A 20,326-nucleotide genomic window follows, 5' to 3' on the forward strand; every position below is an offset into this window, starting at 1 on the left:
TTACATAGCTTTTTTTCTTTTAACTTACATTGAATTGTCTATATCTATAAACATATTTCCATCAGTTCTTGTCGACTTTATTTTTTATTTTGCTTTACCAAGTGGACTTAGTATACATGGTTCCTTAAAAAGGGGAGGGAGAGGGGAAAACGGGGGAAAGAAGGGGAAGGGTTAAGTCAAGGGACATGTATAAAGGACCCTCAGACAAAGACAATGGAGGGAAGACTGAATGTGGGAGGTGGGGCTGGGTAGGGCAGGGGAGAGTAATGGGGGAAAATGGGGACAACTGCAATGGAACAACAATAAAAGATTTTTAAAAACTAAAAAACGTTTCATTAACAAATTACTTTAAAAAGAGGTTTTAAATAATTATCTACTTCTTTTAGAAATAACAGTAAGAAATAAAGGCAGCAGAACTCTGATACTACATAACATAAAAATTAAATTAAATTTACATAGCTTTTCAGGACCACACATAAAATGTTGCATATTGTAATGTGTATCCGTGATTCTTGGTTGCTAGCTAGATAACACTGAATTTTACATTTGTGACTTCTGATTACAAATCTGGAGTTGTAGAATTCTCCTAAAATTGCGTGTATATAGTTAAGTGCATTTTTATCTAATGTAACCTAAATGTAAAACCCAAAGATGTCTAAAAATTAGCAAGTCTAATACTAAGCAATTCAAATTGCTGCCTGCTATATATGTACCTTATAACGCATGTATTGTCAAAACTTTGTCTGATAGTTGGAACGTGAAATGTGTCACGCTGCCACGTCCTCCAGAAATCCCCGCAGGTCTTTGCGTTCTTTCAGTGACTGCTGCCTCCTGATCTCTTGATAATTCCTCAGCAGGTTTGCGAAATAAATGTTTTCAAATCAACTGACACAGTGAGCGTAAATTTCACTTAGGAGTGTCAGTTACATAACAAAATATCATTTCCTTAATAGTTATTAAATATTTACAGCATAGAGGAGAGACACTGATGGGAAAACTCAGGGCGGCCCTGCTAGGCTGGGTTAGAACTGTGATGCGATCCTCATTTCGGTGGGAACAAAGTGTGTAAACAACAGCGTTTTAGCCACTTCGATGCTGGGCACCTGGACCTCGTATTCATCATCTTGCCTTGGAAACATGTATAATTAATGTGTGTCTCCCTTGATTGCTGATTCAATAAATCCAATTTGGCTATTTCCATATTTATTAAATTTTACTATTTGGGATGCTAAATGCTGTGCCTTTCAGCTATGATATTGCTTACCAAACTCAAACACCTAACTTAAAAAAATTAGTTTACTTCATTGTAGCTTCCATTTAGTTTTCCGAGGGTACTTAAAGTTGTAAGCCACTTTACATAAATGCCCAAATTATATGGGTCCATTATATGGCTTTATCATCTTGCTTGGTATCTAGAGCTAACCCATAATATATTGACTCAATAGAGTCAGTCACATGGAAATCCCTCACTAAGATGCCTCTGTTAGAAGAGAATTGTGGGTGAGCTCATCATTAACATTCCAGGGCTGACAGAGACACTGGCATAATTTCAGGTGGAACAAACGACCTTCTTTTAGTAGAAAAAAATGTTAGTGAGTGTTTTCCCTCTTCCTTAAAAAATAACAATAGCATGAAAGTAACAGAATGTTGACTATGCTCTCATTTTGAAATTAAGTAAAGGGAATCTATCAGATTTCTTCTTTAGCTAATTGAAGAGGGACATGGAATTAAGATGCACACTCTACTGGGAACTTAGAGACAAATTAAAATGTTAGATATAATTAAATCATAGAGTTTGAAAGGACTTGAGAGGTCATCTATCTTGTCAAATCGCTTTCATCTGAAAAAGAACAAACTTAAATCATCCTTCCGTGATTACCATCTGAACCCTTTTAAAGATAACCCCAATTAGCTCAGCCACACAAAGCAATGTTTAACAATTTTCATCGTCTGAGAAATAGTCCTGAGATCTCAATGTCTCCAGCTGCGGAAAAACACTGGCATGCCATCAGTTTAGATGAAGAAAGAAATATTTCAAGCCTTTCCATAAGGAACAGTAAAGCTGTCCGTTCAGACTTGCTGTGCTCTAACCAGAAGAAAGTCCCTGTTTCTCCAACGGTGTTTATTTTTGGGTTTCCTTTCAGGCACTTTTGTTAGTTTCATGCTTCTGCATTAATATTTACCATTCTATGTCAACTTACTTTCCTGAAGCCCAAATTAGACAAGAGGCCTTAAAAAATGTGCTTCAGTGGAGTTAAGCACCATAGGTGAATTCCTCATTGTTTCTACCACTGTATGTTGTATGTGTTTGTGTTTTGAACTTCTGCAACCCTATACTATCTCTATGTTTCTTCCATTGTCCTAATTAATCCCCAGATTTATTCTCCTACTCAATCTGCCAACTTACCTTTCCCCCTGGGATTTTATTTCATTAAAATAAATTTGTGTATACAAAGAGTATGAAGAGTTAAAAAAAATTATTGTGAGACCTGAACTCACCCTAGGATTGAAGGTGGCATCATTGATGGAATGCATGTGACCATAAAGTGACTGTTCACATTGACCCTGGGAAGACAAAGCAGAAATGAAAACAAATAAATTCCATTCTGTGTGTGTAAAGCAACTGAAGGACAGTTAATTTCATGCTTTAGTCCAATAATCAAATTAATACATTCTCCTGAGAGAAAATGTTAGCTTTTGATATCAGCTACTTTCAGAATCAGACGGGGCTGTGCTAGCGAGCGTGCCACCTGGGCTGGCAGCTGCGCTGAAGTTCCTGTGCCCCGGCGTCTACAGCCCTGTGCCCTGGCCTCTGCAGCCCTGGGCTGGTCTCGCCAGGTGACTCCGCTCTTCAGTTAGTCTCCTTGTCATGCCAAGGGGCCAGCCAAGGAGGGAAGCCCGTGATTTCTGCGACTGCTGGGGGCGTGGGCTTCTTTTTTCTTTTTCCTTTTTTTTAGCTTTAAGATCATTTTTTAATTCCTGAATTTTCAAAGTTTGGCATTAAAATCGTTACAGTATAAAACACGTGATAAAACACACACAGTAGTATTTTTAACACAAAATAAGCATTTGTTTTGTAAAAACTATACTTCACATTTACCCATTCAGTTCACCTTTTCTACATAAAGCTAAAATTAACTATAAAAATTTCCAAGCTTCTGTTTGAATGATTCCAGGAAAAATGGCCCATAACACATTACAACGGGGATTTAAATTGGGGTGGTGGGGGGTAGTTTTCATTTTAACACCAATGTTCAAAGGGCATTCTTTACTATCTGAGAAAATTATTCAAATTCTGTAGAAGGGGCAAGTATATCTGGAATATTGTTGATAGATTCTTGTTATGGTCTGAAATTCAAATTTAATTAGATGATATATTCATCCAACAAGTTACTTTTGAGCAATTAATATACATCAGGTGCAATCCTAGGCGCTTAGGATATATCAATGAATAAAACAAAGAACCTTGTCCCCATTAGCCTTACATTGTAGGGAGGAAGGGAGGAAACAGACATTTCAAAAAGGCATACAGCATGTTAGAAGATAATAAGTATTGTGAAAATGATGAAAGTCAGACAGAGTAAGGGGTATCCTGAGTTTTGGGACTGAGGCGCTCAGGGCAAATCAAATGATCAAGTGGACTGATGTGGTTTGACCCCATTCATAAAGTAAGTTTTGAACAAAGACTGACGACAGTGAGGGAGTCAACCAAGCAGACATCTGGAGAAAGAGCATTCCAGAAAGAAGGAAAAACTAAAACAAATGTCTCAAGGTGGGAGTTTGCCAAGTATCTAACTAGAAGAGCAAGGAGCCAATATGGCTGCTGAGAAGTCAGTCCAAAAAGGAGTAGGTTTACTCAAAAGGTTTCATCTGCTCTCATTCACTACCTTGTATTTATTTAGTCCTCAATCATTTAAGGCTGGAAGATAAATTACAGAAAAGACTACTAAAAAGAGACATTCAAGATAAGAGTGTCATCATCATGTCCCTTAATGCTATATGACATTCATGGAATATTTTGGAATTACACAAACTTGGGAAGGTTTTACTATTAGGCTGTAATTAGCACTCATCATTGCATTCAGCAAATTAAATTCCAAAAGGTTATTTAAGGAACTAACGCATGCTATTAATCCCTTTTCTCAAGGAATTACGCGCATGAATTTAAATTCCATGAAAAATATGTTGAAACACTTTGGCATGCTCTCAGAAGCCCCCTCGCCCACGTTACCCTGGTTCAGTAAATTGATACTTTTACACCATCATCAATTACGCTGAGAACTTCAAATCATCCAAATTCTTCAAAGTGGAAATAAATTACTTACAAGGCCAAAAAGGTGAAGTATAAAACGTTGTACTTAGTTTTCATATATTATTATCTTAGGAACTTTCATGGTTAATTTTATTTCAGAACTAGTATCATGTATAAAAGTTATATAACATTATGCTTATATAATGAGTGTTAATTTTTTTTAATACTTAAATGAGCACATTTGCCTCAAAATATTTCATGTATTAAAAGTTTTATATTTGGTCCTCTTGTAAATTGCCAGCTTCTAACTTATTTGATTAATTAGTAAGGAAAATGGAGTTTTCTGATTCAAATCCTGTATGCCAAGTTTTAATTTAAAGTGGAATCTCTAAGGCACTCTTGAAAAGCCCTGGAAATATGGGGAAATAATGGAAATGCTGACGGACCACATTTGTGCTGCTATAACAAAACCTGACTGGAAGATAAATGTTTCATGAATTAAGAAAAGTTAAAAAAGCCTTTTCTATCCAGCTTTGTTCCCAAGATAAAAGTGCATCTACTCTTTTAGGAGTATAGGGAATATGTGGGTTACTAATATGCTTTAGTCAAAAGCAATACCCAAACCGGGACGTTAAAATGTGGAATAACTTCTCTGATGAAATCTTGTCAGAATTGTTTTATTTCAAGAAAGTGAAAAAAAGGAAAAAGGGGGAAGAGTCTTAATAAAAGTAGTCATGTGACCTAACATGGCAGGGCTCCAGGATTTGATACTCTCAGAGGATCTGTGTGCAATAATGCTGTAACAGTTTCTATCATTGGCCCTGGGGATAGAAACGTCTGGGACTTAATCCTTGGAACCGCTTCCTAATAGCCACGTTACACGTTTAACAAATTCCTTCACTCCATTGTGCTTCAGTTGTCTCGTTCAATTCTCAAAAAGTTCCCGCAAGTTAAACAGCATTACCTGTGTCCAATGAGGTGATAGTTAGCCTATGGTTTTGTTTTGAAAATGAAATGAGATCACGCATGTGAAATATCAGTGGAGTGCTTAGACAAAGTAAGAGCTTGATAAATACTAGCTGTCCACTTGAGACATAAACCATTGGAAATGCTGACGATTCCAAATCAACTTCTCTACCCTTAGCCATCTTTCCGCCCCTCTAAAGGAAGGAGTCTTAGATGCATTGGGGCTGTTTCTTCTATTTGCCCCTCAGCCATTTCCCTTGGAGCACGGCCCTGCTTCGTGCCCTGCTGTCTACCAGTCACATCACCCTGAGCCCTCAAGCCTCTGTCCTCCACCACAGGACGGCACCAGCAAGACATGGAAGAACAGAATTATGGAGAGGACAGATAAACACTTCTTGTTCAGCTGCAGTTATGTCAGTGACTCTGCCCTCTGCCTAATTCCATAACTCTTGCCGTGCGAGTCCTCGCCCATAGCTCCAGCTCACGTGGTTCCAGTAATGCTCTCCTTCACCGACCCTTCAGACCTACGGGCAGTGCTGGCCTCCCATTGTCGCTAGCCCTTGAGTGCTGGGTTTGGTCCATTAACCCTGTTCACATTTCTATAAATATTCAACTGGAGTTTTTCCTCATGTGTCATCTGTTTCCTGCTGGTGACTTGTCTGATATAGCATGTCAGACATAAAATGCTCAAGCAGACTTTTTAACTCACTACTTCCCAATCCCCTGTCTTGATTCTTGCCAAACTGTTCCCTCTGAGTAAATGGCATCACAATGGCTCAAACCAAAAACCTAGGCCATCCAGCATCTGAACATTAGAATAGCTTCCCTCTTCCCCCACCCCCACCCCGCACAGCATCCAGTATATTAGCTCTACTGCACCCTGCTCCGTCACTCTCCATCATGACCACTCTAATGCCAGACACCATCGTCTAGAGCTTGAAGACAGCAAGAGCAGCCTTATTGATCTGCTTGCTCCTCCTCTCACTCCTCTCCCCATCCATTTCTCTCCGGCCACCAGAGTGATCAATAAAACCTGAGTCAGATCATGTCGTGCTCCAGCTTACAGCCATTCCAACAATTACCACTGTACTCGGGATAAATTCTAAACTCTTTAGTCAGGTCCAAAGGCTCTATGTTGCTTGTCACCTGTCTGCCTCTCACACCTCACCCTTCTCCGTTCTTGCTTCTCACGCACTGTGTTCCACGGGGATTTTCGGATTTCCACGTGGTCAGGGCTTTCTGAGCAAAGAGTGCTATACCTGAGGTGAAGGATGATTAAATAGCAATTGTAAAGACAGAGAACTTTGGAGAGATTTAGGGGCATCTCTCCCTGAAGCATTTGGGTTTTTTTTTGTTTGTTTACCCTTCAGGAGTTACAAGCCTAGAAGCCTTCCTCTCCTTCTTCCAGAGAGGACTTATTTGTATTTCAAAACAAATGACCTCTCTCTCTCTTCCTCTCTAACACACACACCCCATCAGAGAAACGGCAGGCAGACCCTGACTTTCATAATTTGGGGGTTTCTTTTTGTGCACAACTCCATTGCACCCACAGGGTACACCTGGCTCTTACTGCTTCTCCCCATGAGAAAGCGGGGGATGACAAATTAACACAAACTGCTCGGAGAGTAAATAAATTGCCTGACCTTTGAGCCAGCAACCTCCTGCTTTTCCTTTCAGGATAAATAAGGAAATATAAACATAAAAACATAATACTGTCATATTGGTCTCCCTCTTCTTCTAATAGGCCTAGCATGCTCCTGCCTTTATATTTCTGTTTTCTCTGCTTTGCATATTTTTCTGTAGCTATAGACACAGCCTTGTCCTTCTCACTCTGCTTTTAACTCAAACCCTTTCCTTTTCCTCTTGGGCACTCAGCCAGACTTGAGGTCAGGTGTACCCAGGTGGCTGAGCTCTGCCCAGAAAAATAAGTCCCATGTAGGCCTGGCCCTTAAAGCATCCCACACAATCCCCTAAGCTCTTTATTTTTGCCTCTGTTCAGCTGTAGGCAAAGGAACCCTGGAACACGCCTGAGTTTCTGAACCACCACAAGGCGAAGAGCCACCAATTAGGACCTTCTGGCTAGGCGTTCCATGAATGGGAACTAAGCTGTCACTGAGTCAAGCCCCTGAGAATTCAGGGTTTCCCTGGTTCAACAGGTGTGGGTACCCAACAAACGGGTCACCCTATTTTGTCTCTTTCATATCATTCTTCATCAGTGAAATTAATGAATTTGTTTTCTGGTTTATTGTTGGTTTCCTTCTGCTAGAATGAAGTCCCACCAGAGAAAGCTTGTTGAAAACTTGTTTGTCTTGTCCTCTCACAAACCCAAGACAGCTTGAGTAGGATTTGATAAACAACTGAGCAAAAATCTAAACAGCTACATGGAGATCACAACTAAAAATTATTAAAAATCCACCCTTGGATATGTTAATTTTTGAACACATAGCTTGGTCTTCTTCTCAATGTTTATGTCCACCTTACTCAGTCAGGACATGCAATGTACACTGTCATATTCTCTCAGCTCCTTTGCTATGATTTGATTGTAACCCAGTAGCATATTTAATCATTGACTTTGTCCTTGCCTCTTAAAGAACTACATGGAGACACTTTAAACAACTACATGGAGAAACTGATGATCCTGGGTGAAGAAGGCAGCTGAGTGTTTACCGTGTCACTAAAGCCTTGCGCACAGCGCTTCACCTTCATTATACCCACACATGTTCCTTCAACCCCACCTTTCTAGCATTTTATCAGAGGTGCAATACCCCCAGGAATACCCCTGCTGTCTGGCAAACACCAGCAGCATGCCAGATGGCTGCTGGACCATCCTGGGTCCTGGGTGAGTGTGACGAGCAGAGCCCTCCCTTCCAGCGGAGAGAGGAGCATGATGCAAACGTTTCTGTGATGCGGAGGCAGTGAGCTGCCACACCACAACCTGGCCTGGCTGACATGAACCCCGTGTGGGAAGGTTAATACTGTCTTCTCAAATATTAAAAGCTTTTCTACTATCAGTGGTACAATGTGAAAGGTTGAAAAAGAGTAAAATAATATGTATGAGAACCCTAATTAACACTCAAGACAAAAATTTAAACCTCTTAAAATTAAGCCCAATGTAAAACCATAAAATAATCATAAAATATAAAATTTTAAATAACCATAAAACAAGTAACCAAACATACCATCATCGAAACCGTTAAAAGACCTAATGTTGCCCTGGCTGGCGTAGCTCAGTGGATTGAGCACGGGCTGGGAACCAAAGTGTCCCAGGTTCGATTCCCAGCCAGGGTACATTCCTGGGTTGCAGGCCAGAACCCCCAGCAACCGCACATTGATGTTTCTCTCTCTCTCTCTCTCTCTCTCTCCCTCCCTTCCCTCCCTAAAAATAAATAAATAAAATATTAAAAAAAAAAAGACCTAATGTTCACAAAGTTCACTTTCATTGTAACGACTTATATATTTAACCAATGGATTCAATACTCGTTTGGAAAAAGTGTAAAAGACTTCAAAATAGAAAGTGGGCCTTCCTTTTTTTCTCTTTTTTTTTTTTTGGACAAAGCTAATTTTTAGAATGTCTTTGTGTTGTGCTAAAGTACCTTTAATGGCATATAACATATAACTTACAGTAAAATGCCCAAATCTTGGGGACTTACCTTAATGAACTTTTATCAATGTATTATCTGTATAACTGCTATTAAGATATAGAACATTTCCATTACTACTCCAGAAAGTTTCTTCATAACCTTCTCAGTAAAAACATCTCCACATATTTTTTTATTAACTACATTTTTTTATTGGAGAAAAGAAATACAGGAATGTGGCTGAAAAAGTAAATATCACAGAAAACTATCCGGTGAAAAGCTAGTCACCCATTTCGAGCCATCCCTAAACACAGCTGCAGTGAACAGTGTCTTTGTGCATTTCATGGTACAGTCTGTGCACATTCATTCACTTCTCTTCACTGTGTCCTGTTACCTACCTTCGTTTTGTATAAATTAAATCATACTTTGTACGGATTTTATTATGAGAGGCAGTATATTGTGGTGATGAAAAATGTGATACTGTAGTGAAATTACAGGGTTTAGAATGCCAGCTCATTGGAAAGCTATTAGTAATATTTCTCATTTGTATAAATACTATGCTAAGTATTTTACATATAGTAAGTAACTCTTAATTTGTACCATACAGAATTGGTAATATTTTAAATTCTTAGGTAGAGTTGGAGAACTTTGTGGAAAGTGATTAGCACAGTGCCTACACCAGCAGACACTTAACGAAAACTGAATGGAAGAGCAGTAACAGATATTACCATTTATAGATTAATTGGTAGTCTTCTTTTCTATCCCTTGTTCTACTTTTCCGTTTTTGCTGGCTACTGAGAATAAAAAATAACCACACACCCAGGAAAAAAGACTCATTGTTCTATAGCCGTGGTAACAAATACTAGAACTAGTTTTAACTTGTCAAATCCACTAGTAACAATTCCACAGCCCTGCTTGGAAGTAAACAACCAGAACTTATTTAAACCTATATAATTAATCAATGACAACTAATTTCAGTGAACACTCCTTGAAACGCCAAATAGCATCAGACTCAGGATTTGAAAGTCAGCCAATTGGCAGAAGATTCAATACAGCGAACATGTTTCTAAGTCTGATATCAACTTTCTCCCACTTCTGTAAGAGACAAAAAACAAGCCTTCATAACCCACGCAGCGGCTTTTCTAAGCCTGACCGAACCCACTCCAGCCTCAATAACCATCACCGCCCAAAGTAACTCTTCATGGAAACCGAACAGAAGAGCAGCAACCAGGTTTGCTCAAGGAGTACAACTCTGAGTAGGGTAACTCTTCCTCACTTAAGTACGTGATAAACACAGGGTGTTGCGTTTGTTTCAGATATTGAGCGATGGTCTCATCCTTTGACACTGTAGAGAGGATTAAGGGAGTGTCAGTTTGGGGCTGCCATAACCATAACAAAGTACCACAGGCTTAAACAACAGAAATTTAGTTTCTCACTGTTCTAGAGGCTACAAATTCAAGACAGAGATATTGGCAGGGTTGGTTTCACTCTGAGCCCTGTCCTTGGTTTGTTAGGCAATCTTCTTCCTATATTTTCACATGGTCCTTTCTCTCTGTATATCTGTGTTCTAGCCTCCTCTTCTTATAAGGACACCAGTCAGATTGGATAGGGCTCATTCCAAAAACCTCTTTTAGCCTTAATTACCTCCTTAAAGACCCTACTTCCAAATATAGCCACATTCTGGGACACTGGGGGTTAAGTCCTCAACACATGAATTGAGAGGACAAAATTCAGCCCCTAACAAAAGGCTGGAGAGACATTTGTTCCACTACTCATAAAATATCTGAGAGTGCAGTAGCCATTAGCTAGTTGTAAGAGTTAAGCTGTGCTACTATCTTATAGTATTCATTGTATTATCCATAGAATTTACATATATCACATTCATACATTTTGAGACAATATGTAATCTCAAAATATTGTGTTGATCAAAAAGTCCATTTACTTTTTTTCATAAAATAAAAGACACGTTTTTTAAATTTTTAAAAAGATTTTATTTATTCATTTTTAGAGAGGGAAGGGAGGGAGAAAGAGAGAGAGAGAGAGAGAGAGAGAGAGAGAGAGAGGAACATCAATGTGTGGTTGCTGGAGGCCAAGGCCTGCAACCCAGGCATGTGCCCTGACTGGGAATTGAACCTGCAATGCTTTGATTCGTAGCCCACGCTCAATCCACTGAGCTACGCTAGCCAGAGCTCAAAGACACATTTTTTATTTTCACCAGTAACATTACTGATTTGGTTATTTTGAGTATGTCAGCTATCTCCTGCTATTAGCTACTAGTGAATATAGGCCAGGGTGCTGCTAAACATCTTCCAGTGCATAAGGCAGCCCCACAGCAAAGAATTATTTGGCCAAAATGTCAATAGTACCAAGAAAGTTCGCAAACCACTTTTGATAATTTGATCAGTTGCAGCACTTTCTCCATATATTGCACAAATCCTTTTTGCCTTTCAGTAGAGTTTTTACCTGTCTCGAAATAAAAAAGCACAATACACTGATAATGTTGCACATTTTCTTCCATTTTCAATATTAAAATGGCTGTACAAAAATTCACCAATTTTGATAAGCTTTCAAAAAATATACACTGATGGGACAGCTGTCACAGTACAATCTAACAAAATTGTTTCAAATGAATTTAAAGACAACTAAGCACTACTAGAGCCATTGTTTGGAAAAAAACTAAACAAATTTTTTGGCCAACCCAATAAAAAGTTCATTATTATGTCATATTTGAACCTATGTTTAAATGGACAAATTAAGAGCACAGAGTCTGAAGTAACACTGCTTGCACTTGAATTTGGACTTTGCCTTGTCCTTGGAACACTCTGAGCCTCAGTTTTATGGTCTCTAAAATAGGGATAATAGGAGTATCTACATGATGGCATCATTGTGAGGATCTAAGTAATTCATGCAAAGTGCCTAGAGTGCTGCCTGGGACACAGCAAGTGCTCAAGAAGTGTTAATTGTTAGTAACAACATGTAGATTGCAAGCTCTGTGATAGCAGGGATGACTTCTATTATCTCCATCACTTCATAATTTTAACAGCAGAGACGAGCTGGCTCATGAGAGGTATTTCATAAATAGTTTTGAAGTAGTGAACACAGACCCCCTCGTAGGGCCTTCCTAGGAAAGTTATTAAGTAAGGTTTGTAAGTTCATCCTTCACCAACTTTTTTTTTCACCATGCAACCTCTGCTTTTTCAAGGCAATTCAGGCAAATGCATTAACCTTTCAGGATTTTTTATTTTATAAAAGAATCCTCAAGAAGATGAATTCTAGGAAATAGAGCCCTAATAATTGAATTTCACACCTACCTGACAGTGGCACAGAATGAAGAAAAAGTTGCCCGTTTTTGCCCGTGCCCAGCTCCCCTGCACTTCCCGCCTCAGCGACCCTGCCCGCTGCTCACTCGGCAGTAGGGACCGTTATTCCTGTGTACTTTCCACAAAATAACTGTTTATAGTAAAAACAAAATAATTGCTTATTTAAAAAACTTCTTAAAGAATCTCTAAATAAAACTTGTTAAAGTTAGCGAGAATTATATTGTGAAGTTGTGCCCTACACATTTTTACCTCAAATTTTATGATCAATGAAGAGAAAGCAAAAGAAAAGAATTCTTTTCTTTTTTTTTTAAGATTTTTTTTTTTTTTTATTTTTAGGGAGGGAAGGGAGGGAGAGAGAGAGAGAGAGAGAGAGAGAGAGAAACACATCAATGTGCGGTTGCTGGGGGTTATGGCCTGCAACCCAGGAATGTACCCTGGCTGGGAATCGAACCTGGGACACTTTGGTTCCCAGCCCGTGCTCAATCCACTGAGCTACGCCAGCCAGGGCTAAGAATTCTTTTCTTAAAGAAAAAAAGCACACCATGCCCAAGGGTGAGCAGAATTAAAGTTTACACCAGCTATAAGAAAAACATTCTCTTGCTTATTATCAGCTATACGTAGCTTATTTCTATTACTGACATTACCTTAGTTAGCAAGTTTAAATATGAATGTCAAAGAATTTTATGAAGATCATTTTTAATTGACTAGGGTCAAATATTTAACATAATAATTTATGTAACATTTATAGTTGATGCAAATCTTTTCTTAAAAAAATAACTTTGAGAAACCAAAGAATTTTAGCCTAACATATTTACATATTGTTAAAGAAAAATATATTCAACTACTATTACCGAAATAATCCCAATACTATATAAATTGAAAACATAATCATTAACAAGGCTCCTGTTTTTTTTTTAATTTCATGTAAATAACTAACCATGTCTGTGAAAGATTGATTGCAGCTTTTTAAAATGTTTGCTGAATTCATATGTAATTAAGATGAGTTAAATATGCAAATCAAGTCTAATTAGCTTCATTTATTAATGTTAGTTTGCCTTGCTTTTACAAAATTTCTGCTGTGAATTTTTTTCAGCATGTGGAATTTTTTATTTCTTTGTTCTAGGTTGAAGTGCCAAAAAAACAAGCTGTTTTTTCCCCAGGTGGAGAAAAACTTTTACATGGGATCTGGGTGTCATTTAGAAAGGTTTTAACAAATGCTCCTGGGAGCATAAAAACTCACTAAATTGTTATTATATATATTTTCAGCCACATTCCTTTTGATTTCATCTGATTAATTAAATTTCATCGAAGTGGCAACACCCCCAAGGATGAGGTCTGATGAAGGCACGCATTTTGTCACAGTGCATCCTGCACAGCGATTAAGTTGACACACACACTGGGCGGAGCAGACAGAATTGAATGCTCCAGAAAGTCGTCCAGAGAAATGCCTTTAATCGACAAAATATCTAAATTCTCATGGAATTCATGTGGAAAACATTAAGCGAGGCATTCACATGAAACACAGTTATTGGAAATAATGCGAATGAAATCTAGTGTGAGGGTCGGGGGGAACACAGCTGGGAAAGTTGAGAGTCGCTCTCACTGGCTCTTGCCTGATAAGTAAAAAAGAGAAAAAGAAATCGCCTTTGAGGGCCAATAGATTTTAAATTTTCACAAATTTCTTTGTGTTATTTGTCTCACCATTGTACCCCACAATTCATGTTTCCAAAGTTCACAAAATTGTTTTGCCTTATTATTGATTTTTTTCCTGCTAAGGATTTACTGTTATTTGTAATAAAGATTTTTTTCTGGTGGAAGGATAGGTGATTTTATGAAAGTTTGTGAGAGGAGATGTCTATATATCTCTATTTATAGTCATAGCCATACCTATACCTATGGAATATATATATTTTAATTGTGGTAAAATACAAAGAAATACACATGAGATTTATGCTTATTATAATCAAGATAAAGCCAGGAGAGAGAAAGCATATTATTTATTCCAATAAAAGAATTTAAGAGGAAAAATGTTATAAGTATATATTTGCTAACCAGGGAGCTGAACTGGTTACAAAAACAAAACAAAACGAAACAACAACCCTAAAGAATCCTAGAGAGAGTGACTATAGCAAGCAGCTATAATCCCTAGGGCTAAGGGACCATGAGAAGAGGTTTGCATTATCAAATCTTAAGGGTTTCTTCTCAGACCTCTGAGTGGTGTCGGCTTGGCTGGGGTTAGTGTCCCTGAAGATGGTAAAATGAGGCTGATCCTAGGAGTTTGGGAAAAACTGACAATTGTGTTCAGCTGCTGCTGTTACAGGAGGGGCGTGATGCTGCCGGGATGAAGAGGCAGGCTGCAAGGGCCACAGGCATCCCTCAGGCAGTGTCCAGGAGGGACCAAGTTCCCACTGGCCTCTCCAGTCTCACAGTCCTGGCTCCCACCACGGGCAGAGCTCAGCATGCCGGCAGCTGGCAGACAAAAACGTGGTGTGTAGGCCTCGGCTCCAAGATCAAAAAGCAGACTGAGAAGGGTGGGTTTGGAGCTGAGAGGTGACATGTTAGTAACTGGCGTAAGTATAGAGTGTGAATAAGCTAATTGCCAAAAGTGAAAATGAAAATCTTTTCTATGGCAAAAGAAACCACAAAAAAGGCAAATGATAAAAAATGGTTGCATATAATCTTGGCTATTTCTTGAAAATAAATTCTAAGAATACAAGATAATACATTAGAAATCATAGATTCCTAATGTGTTTAATGCATAATGTCAGAATGCCCTGTTGATCAAATGTATCAATTTGAAGCCCACAGCAAGTTTATCTAAAGGCCAGTCTTGTACCTCTGTCCCAAATAGATGTTATCACTTTTAAATGGATGTCATTACATCTAGATTTAATTTGTTCATAAGTTCTTACATTGTTTGATCTTATGATCGAAGTTTAAAAATTTCTAGCAATACTTTTAAAGTCATTTAAGCATCTAGGATTGTACTTATAATGCCAAAGTATGATGATAACACTGAAACCAGTAGGCACCTGCCCAGTCTTCAGTGGTTTCATTCTCTAGAGACAATCAAACTGAAGCTCCTCTAGTTGTTTTATTTTGCATAATCTTAGTATTCACCTCCATATCCCGGAATGAAATGTTAAACTGCTATTAACTGATGCATACATATTAGATGCTATGTTTTGATTTCCTATTTATAATGGATAATTATTAAACTCTCTTAAAATAGCATGCCATTTCCCCTCACCACATGCTCCTAATACAACATTTATAGTTAAATTAATACTTTGTATTTACATTATTAGGATTATGTGCATAGTGGTCACTGCATGATATATCAAAATTAGGTTTATTTTCTTATTTTTCCCTCCTCCCAGTTAATAGTGGACTCATTTTTTTAGCCATCAAATTTTACTTGTACGTATTGCTAATGTCTCCCATCACTTTCCAACAACCTCTCCAATCCATTTTCTACATATTAGGAGAGATCTATTGATCGCTTTGGCAAGGTAGTGGGATGGACACAGGAGCACAGAGGCGGCCCTGCCCCGCTCCGCCATAGGGAACTCACAGCTGAAGTGTTTGAGAAGATGGGGCTAGAAAGGATGTGGGGCGTATTAACCTATTTCCTACTAAGAAGCAACATTGTTATTCTATAATATAGAATAACATTTATAACAATAACAAATTAACATTTGTTAATTTGACATTGCAAAATTTAATTTTTCTTTTCTCTTCTACGGTATTGCTTGAAGGCATTTTCTGACCATTCAGTTTGAAACATGAGAACGTGACTGATTCTGCTCGCTGCTTTTTGTTGGTTGGTTGTTTTTACCCCCCCCCCCCCCCGCCCCGGTAGAGTAGAAAAGAGACATCAAAACTAGAGGTAAGTCAAGACAGTTTTTACACCATTGCTTCTCATTTAGTGTACAAGAAATTATCATGACCACTTTGAACTATGATGGTTACTGAAAGAAAAAAATATGACCTCCTCTTAAATTACATTGAAAGTAATACCCTAACTAACACACGTTTACTTTGCGTAAAGCAATGTGTTGGAATGAAGGAACACGTACAACGGTAACCCAGTGTCACTCTGGAAAGTTTACGTTCTATGGCAATGGATGGGGGAATGGCTGAATCAATGACGTCTTTAAGTAACATTAAAAAAAGGTAGAATGTATTATAAAAGCAAAAAAATGCTATCATATGTTTAGAACAATTTAAAACTTGGATCTTGGAAGACGGCAAATTTTAAGATAAATTTTTAAGGATGGACAGAATGTCAAAGGCAGAGGCGTAAAGGGAACTGAAAAGCAAAGGCACAGGGAGAGGAAGCTTCTGCTGCGCACAGATGTCAGGCAACGGTGCTGCTTGGCTGTGACGCTGAACATGCCCCCTTCGTACTAAGCAGATGATTAAATGGAGAGGTCATTGAGGGGAGTTTTAAATGTTGGGATGAAAAAATTGCTTTCAATGGGTGGTAGTGGGATTGCCTAAAAAATCTATGATTGTGTGAATGATGTGCTTAGAATTGTCCTCTTTGAAGATGGCGTCAAGTCCCATTTTATAGGAAAAGCAGGTCCTGGAGGCAGGGATCGGCAGTCTGGACAGCAGCGGGCGTGCACTGAGGTCCTGCCCTGGGGTGGGGCGGTGGGAGAGAAACAGTAGGGAAAGATCTAAAGGGCGATGTGAAGAGCACAGTTGCAGATTTTTTAAAAGATTTTATTTATTTATTATTTTTAGGAAGGGAGGGAGAAAGAGAGAGAGAAACATCAGTGTGCGGTTGCTGGGGGCCGTGGCCTGCAACCCAGGCATGTGCACTGACTGGGAATCGAACCTGCGATGCTTTGCTTCGCAGCCCTTGTTCAATCCACTGAGCTACACCAGCCAGGGCCACAGTTGCAGATTTAACAAATGATTGAATGCTTGTGAACCTGGACAAGTAAAAGCAAAGGTGACTATTTCCCCCACTCTTCCTATTTTAAGGACAATTGCGGGAAAAAACAAATGAGGTCGTAGGTTCGGTAGACCACTATACGCAGACCTTCACAATAACTCTTCAAACTCACTCCCCTTTGTCCTCTCCTTTTTTTAAAATTCTATACTCTAGTCCAACCAAATTACATATGGCTTTACACATCATTGACTTTATAAATGCTGCCCTAGCATCCTCTTGGAAGTGGCTTCACTTTTTAATGCCTCGTTTTTATTAGACTCAACTGAACTACCCACCTCATGTGAAGCATTCCTTCTGACTCCCCCACACGACGTGAATAGTGACTCTGTGTTAAGACAAACTGTTAGTGTTACCTCTGCAATGGCACCCATCACATACTTTGTTTACTTCTTAGTCTTTCCCCCCAAATAGCATAAGATCACTGAGAAGAGATCTTGTTTTGTTCTCCTTTTAACCTTCAGGACATAGATAGAGTCCTTGGCAAGGAGCAGGTTCCAGTGAATAATGGAGAAATTAATAAATAAAATGTATAAAATGACACTGACATTTTGAACCTGACTCATCAGCAAATAAAGTTATAATTTATTGACATGAGCAGTAACTGGAGAAATTTGGATAAAATCCTCTTGAGTTTAGGCCCAAGTGAATAAGTGTAAACATGAATATTAAGTGGGGGCAGTGACAGCCACTTTCTATTATTACCTGTGCCAGGAGCTGAAGCCCAGGATTTGCATGGATTGGAAAAAGGGAAAGAGAGGAGAGAGACAATGTAAGAACTGAACATGAGTTTTCAATACGATGCTTATTATTTTACTAATTCATTACAAATGAGACATTTCTATTAATTTAAGGGGGGAATGTGAAGTATGAGAAAGAAATTAAAGAGTGGAATCAGCAAATCTAGGTGATTCTTTGCAGAATTATGTGAAGGGAGGAAAACAAAAAAGTCATTTCCAGGGGTGACAGGATTGAGGACTTTGCTTTCAGCCATTGCTGGCTGTGCCCATGTTGGCAGGCAGAGAAATTATTTGGAGGGAGGGGAAGTTAAAGATATAAACCAATAGGAGGATATTATGGAATGTTTCAGAGAGGGGAGATTTTGAGATCGTTAAGAAGCACAAAGGAATAAGAGATAGATTGAAAAAAATTTAAAGTGAAGGCAAAGAGAGGGAAGTCTGTAACAGCTGTATGGTCTCGAAACTGTAGGTTGAGTTTATTCACTGAAAATTGGGAGGGCACGGATTTTGTCTTACAGCTTCAGTAGGATAGGAAAGACAGTGATGGCTGTGGGAAAAGAGTTAAGTAGGAAGCATATATGAGAAGTTAAAAAATAACATTCCATCACACCTGGCAGAATGACTATCACCGATAAACCCACGAACAACAAGTGCTGGTGAGGATGTGGAGATGAGGGAACCATCATGCGCTGTGGGTGGGAATGCAGACTGGTGTAGCCCCTGTGGGAAGCAGTAAAGAGTTTCCTCAAAAAATTAAAAATGGGACTTCCTTATGACTTAGCAATTCCATGTCTGAATTATATCTGAAAAAAGCCAAAACACTAAGTCAAAAAAAATATATGCACCCTGCATATTCACTGCAGCATTATTTACAATAGACAACATACGGCAGCAACCCAAGTGTCCATTTGGGAGGTGAGTGGATAAAAACGTGGTGGTACATTTATACAATGGAATACTACTTGGCCATAAAAAAGAAGGAACTCTGATCATTTGTGACAGCATGGATGGACCTATGGGGTATTATGCTCAGTGAAGTCAGTCGGTCAGAGAAAAGCAAATACCATATAATTGCACTTAAATGAGGAATCTAAAGAACAAAATAAATGCACAAACAAAATTGAAACAGACTCACAAACACAGAGAATAGACTGGAGGTTGCCAGGTGGGATGGGGGCTAGGAGACTGGTTAAAGTAGGTGAAGAGATTGAGAACTACAAACTGGTAGTTACAGAACAGTCTCAGGGATGTAAGGTACAATGTAGGTAATATAGCCAATAATACCGTGATAAGCATGTATGGTGTCAGGTGGGTACTGGAAATATCAGGGGGACTACTTTGTAAAGGACATGATTATCTAACTACTATGTTTTATACCTGAAACTAATACAAAATAATATTGAATATAAACTATAATTTAAAATAATTTTAAAAATAATGCATCAGTGAGTATCTGGCTGAGGTTAGAAGTAAGGAATTACAGTGGATCCAGTAAGTATGATTTCGTACGTTTCTCTAAGTAAGCAGCAACAAGAGGGTTTAAGGAACACAAATCTTATTGTTTGAGTTCCCAGATCAGCTCCTCAACACAAGGAGAATGAAAGGGATTGAATTAGTTGAGTCTGTTTATAGGGATCTGAACATAAGATTTGTTACTGTTATAGCTGAATTAAAGAATACAGATTGGAAACCCATATCTAAGTATTTCCTCCACTGAATCAAACTTATTCAGGTAGTCACAGGAAGGAGCTGTAAAATTATACTCAGCGCTTGGTAGAGAAGAAAAAATTGCATCCCCAACTCAGTAGAAGGATGCATAGACTGAGTTATACGTGCACAGGTTCTTTGTCCATGTTGAGATGCTTATGAACCATATCTTCCTTGGGGGAGTGTCTATGAAGGGATCTAGAGGAAAGAACTCAAGTATTCTTCCAATACGATCCTCCTGGGGAACAGAGGTTCCCTCCCTTCTCTGGAGAAGTGGTGAATACAGAAAAGGCATCTCTTCCCGATAGTTGGTAGCACTACTGAAGGGGCCAGCCGCATTTCTGGCTGCGTAGACTTGGAAGTGAAGTCACCGGGTAGGAGAAATCGGAACAAGTCAAGGATCATGTAGGGTCATAACAAGAATTTAAAGTTTATTCACTGGAACTAAAAAAGGTTAAGAAAAAGGTTGCAATTAGTTCAATGTGAGAGTTTTGAGACTACGCTGATAGATGGTCGAGTTATTTTAAGTTATGATGAGGTGTAAGGCATGTCTGAGTGATGAGGGAAGTGAAACGAAGTGGCAGTCCTTAGAATTGGGACTAAGGAACTGCGAGGCTAGGAGGTGAGAAAGGACTTCATCAGAGATGCTGCAACTGCTGAGCCAGTGGTTTTCAGCTGTGGATGAACAGTTGAATATACCTGGGAAGCAAATTTAAGAAATATAATGCTTGGGTACTCTTCAATTCAATTAGAATCTCTGGGGGAAAGTTGGCGACTCAGGTTTCTAAAGCTTCTCAGGTGAT

The 20,326-nt window shown here is 38.8% G+C and overlaps 1 protein-coding gene across 4 annotated transcripts in view; it reads right to left on the reverse strand.

Annotated features, from left to right (window-relative positions):
* The window catches only part of SPAG16 (sperm associated antigen 16), a 738,021-nt gene that overhangs the window by 237,062 nt on the left and 480,633 nt on the right, over positions 1-20,326 (reverse strand). For 2 of the 4 annotated variants that reach the window (XM_028509493.1, XM_036022885.1), the window contains one exon: positions 2,500-2,565. The exons of the other annotated variants lie outside the window; for them this stretch is intronic. In XM_028509493.1, coding sequence (XP_028365294.1) covers positions 2,500-2,565 — 66 coding nt within the window. The remainder of the gene's footprint in view (positions 1-2,499; positions 2,566-20,326) is intronic. 4 annotated transcript variants of the gene reach the window in all.

Source organism: Phyllostomus discolor, chromosome 4 (assembly GCF_004126475.2).
Source record: "Phyllostomus discolor isolate MPI-MPIP mPhyDis1 chromosome 4, mPhyDis1.pri.v3, whole genome shotgun sequence".
Taxonomy (NCBI): domain Eukaryota; kingdom Metazoa; phylum Chordata; class Mammalia; order Chiroptera; family Phyllostomidae; genus Phyllostomus; species Phyllostomus discolor.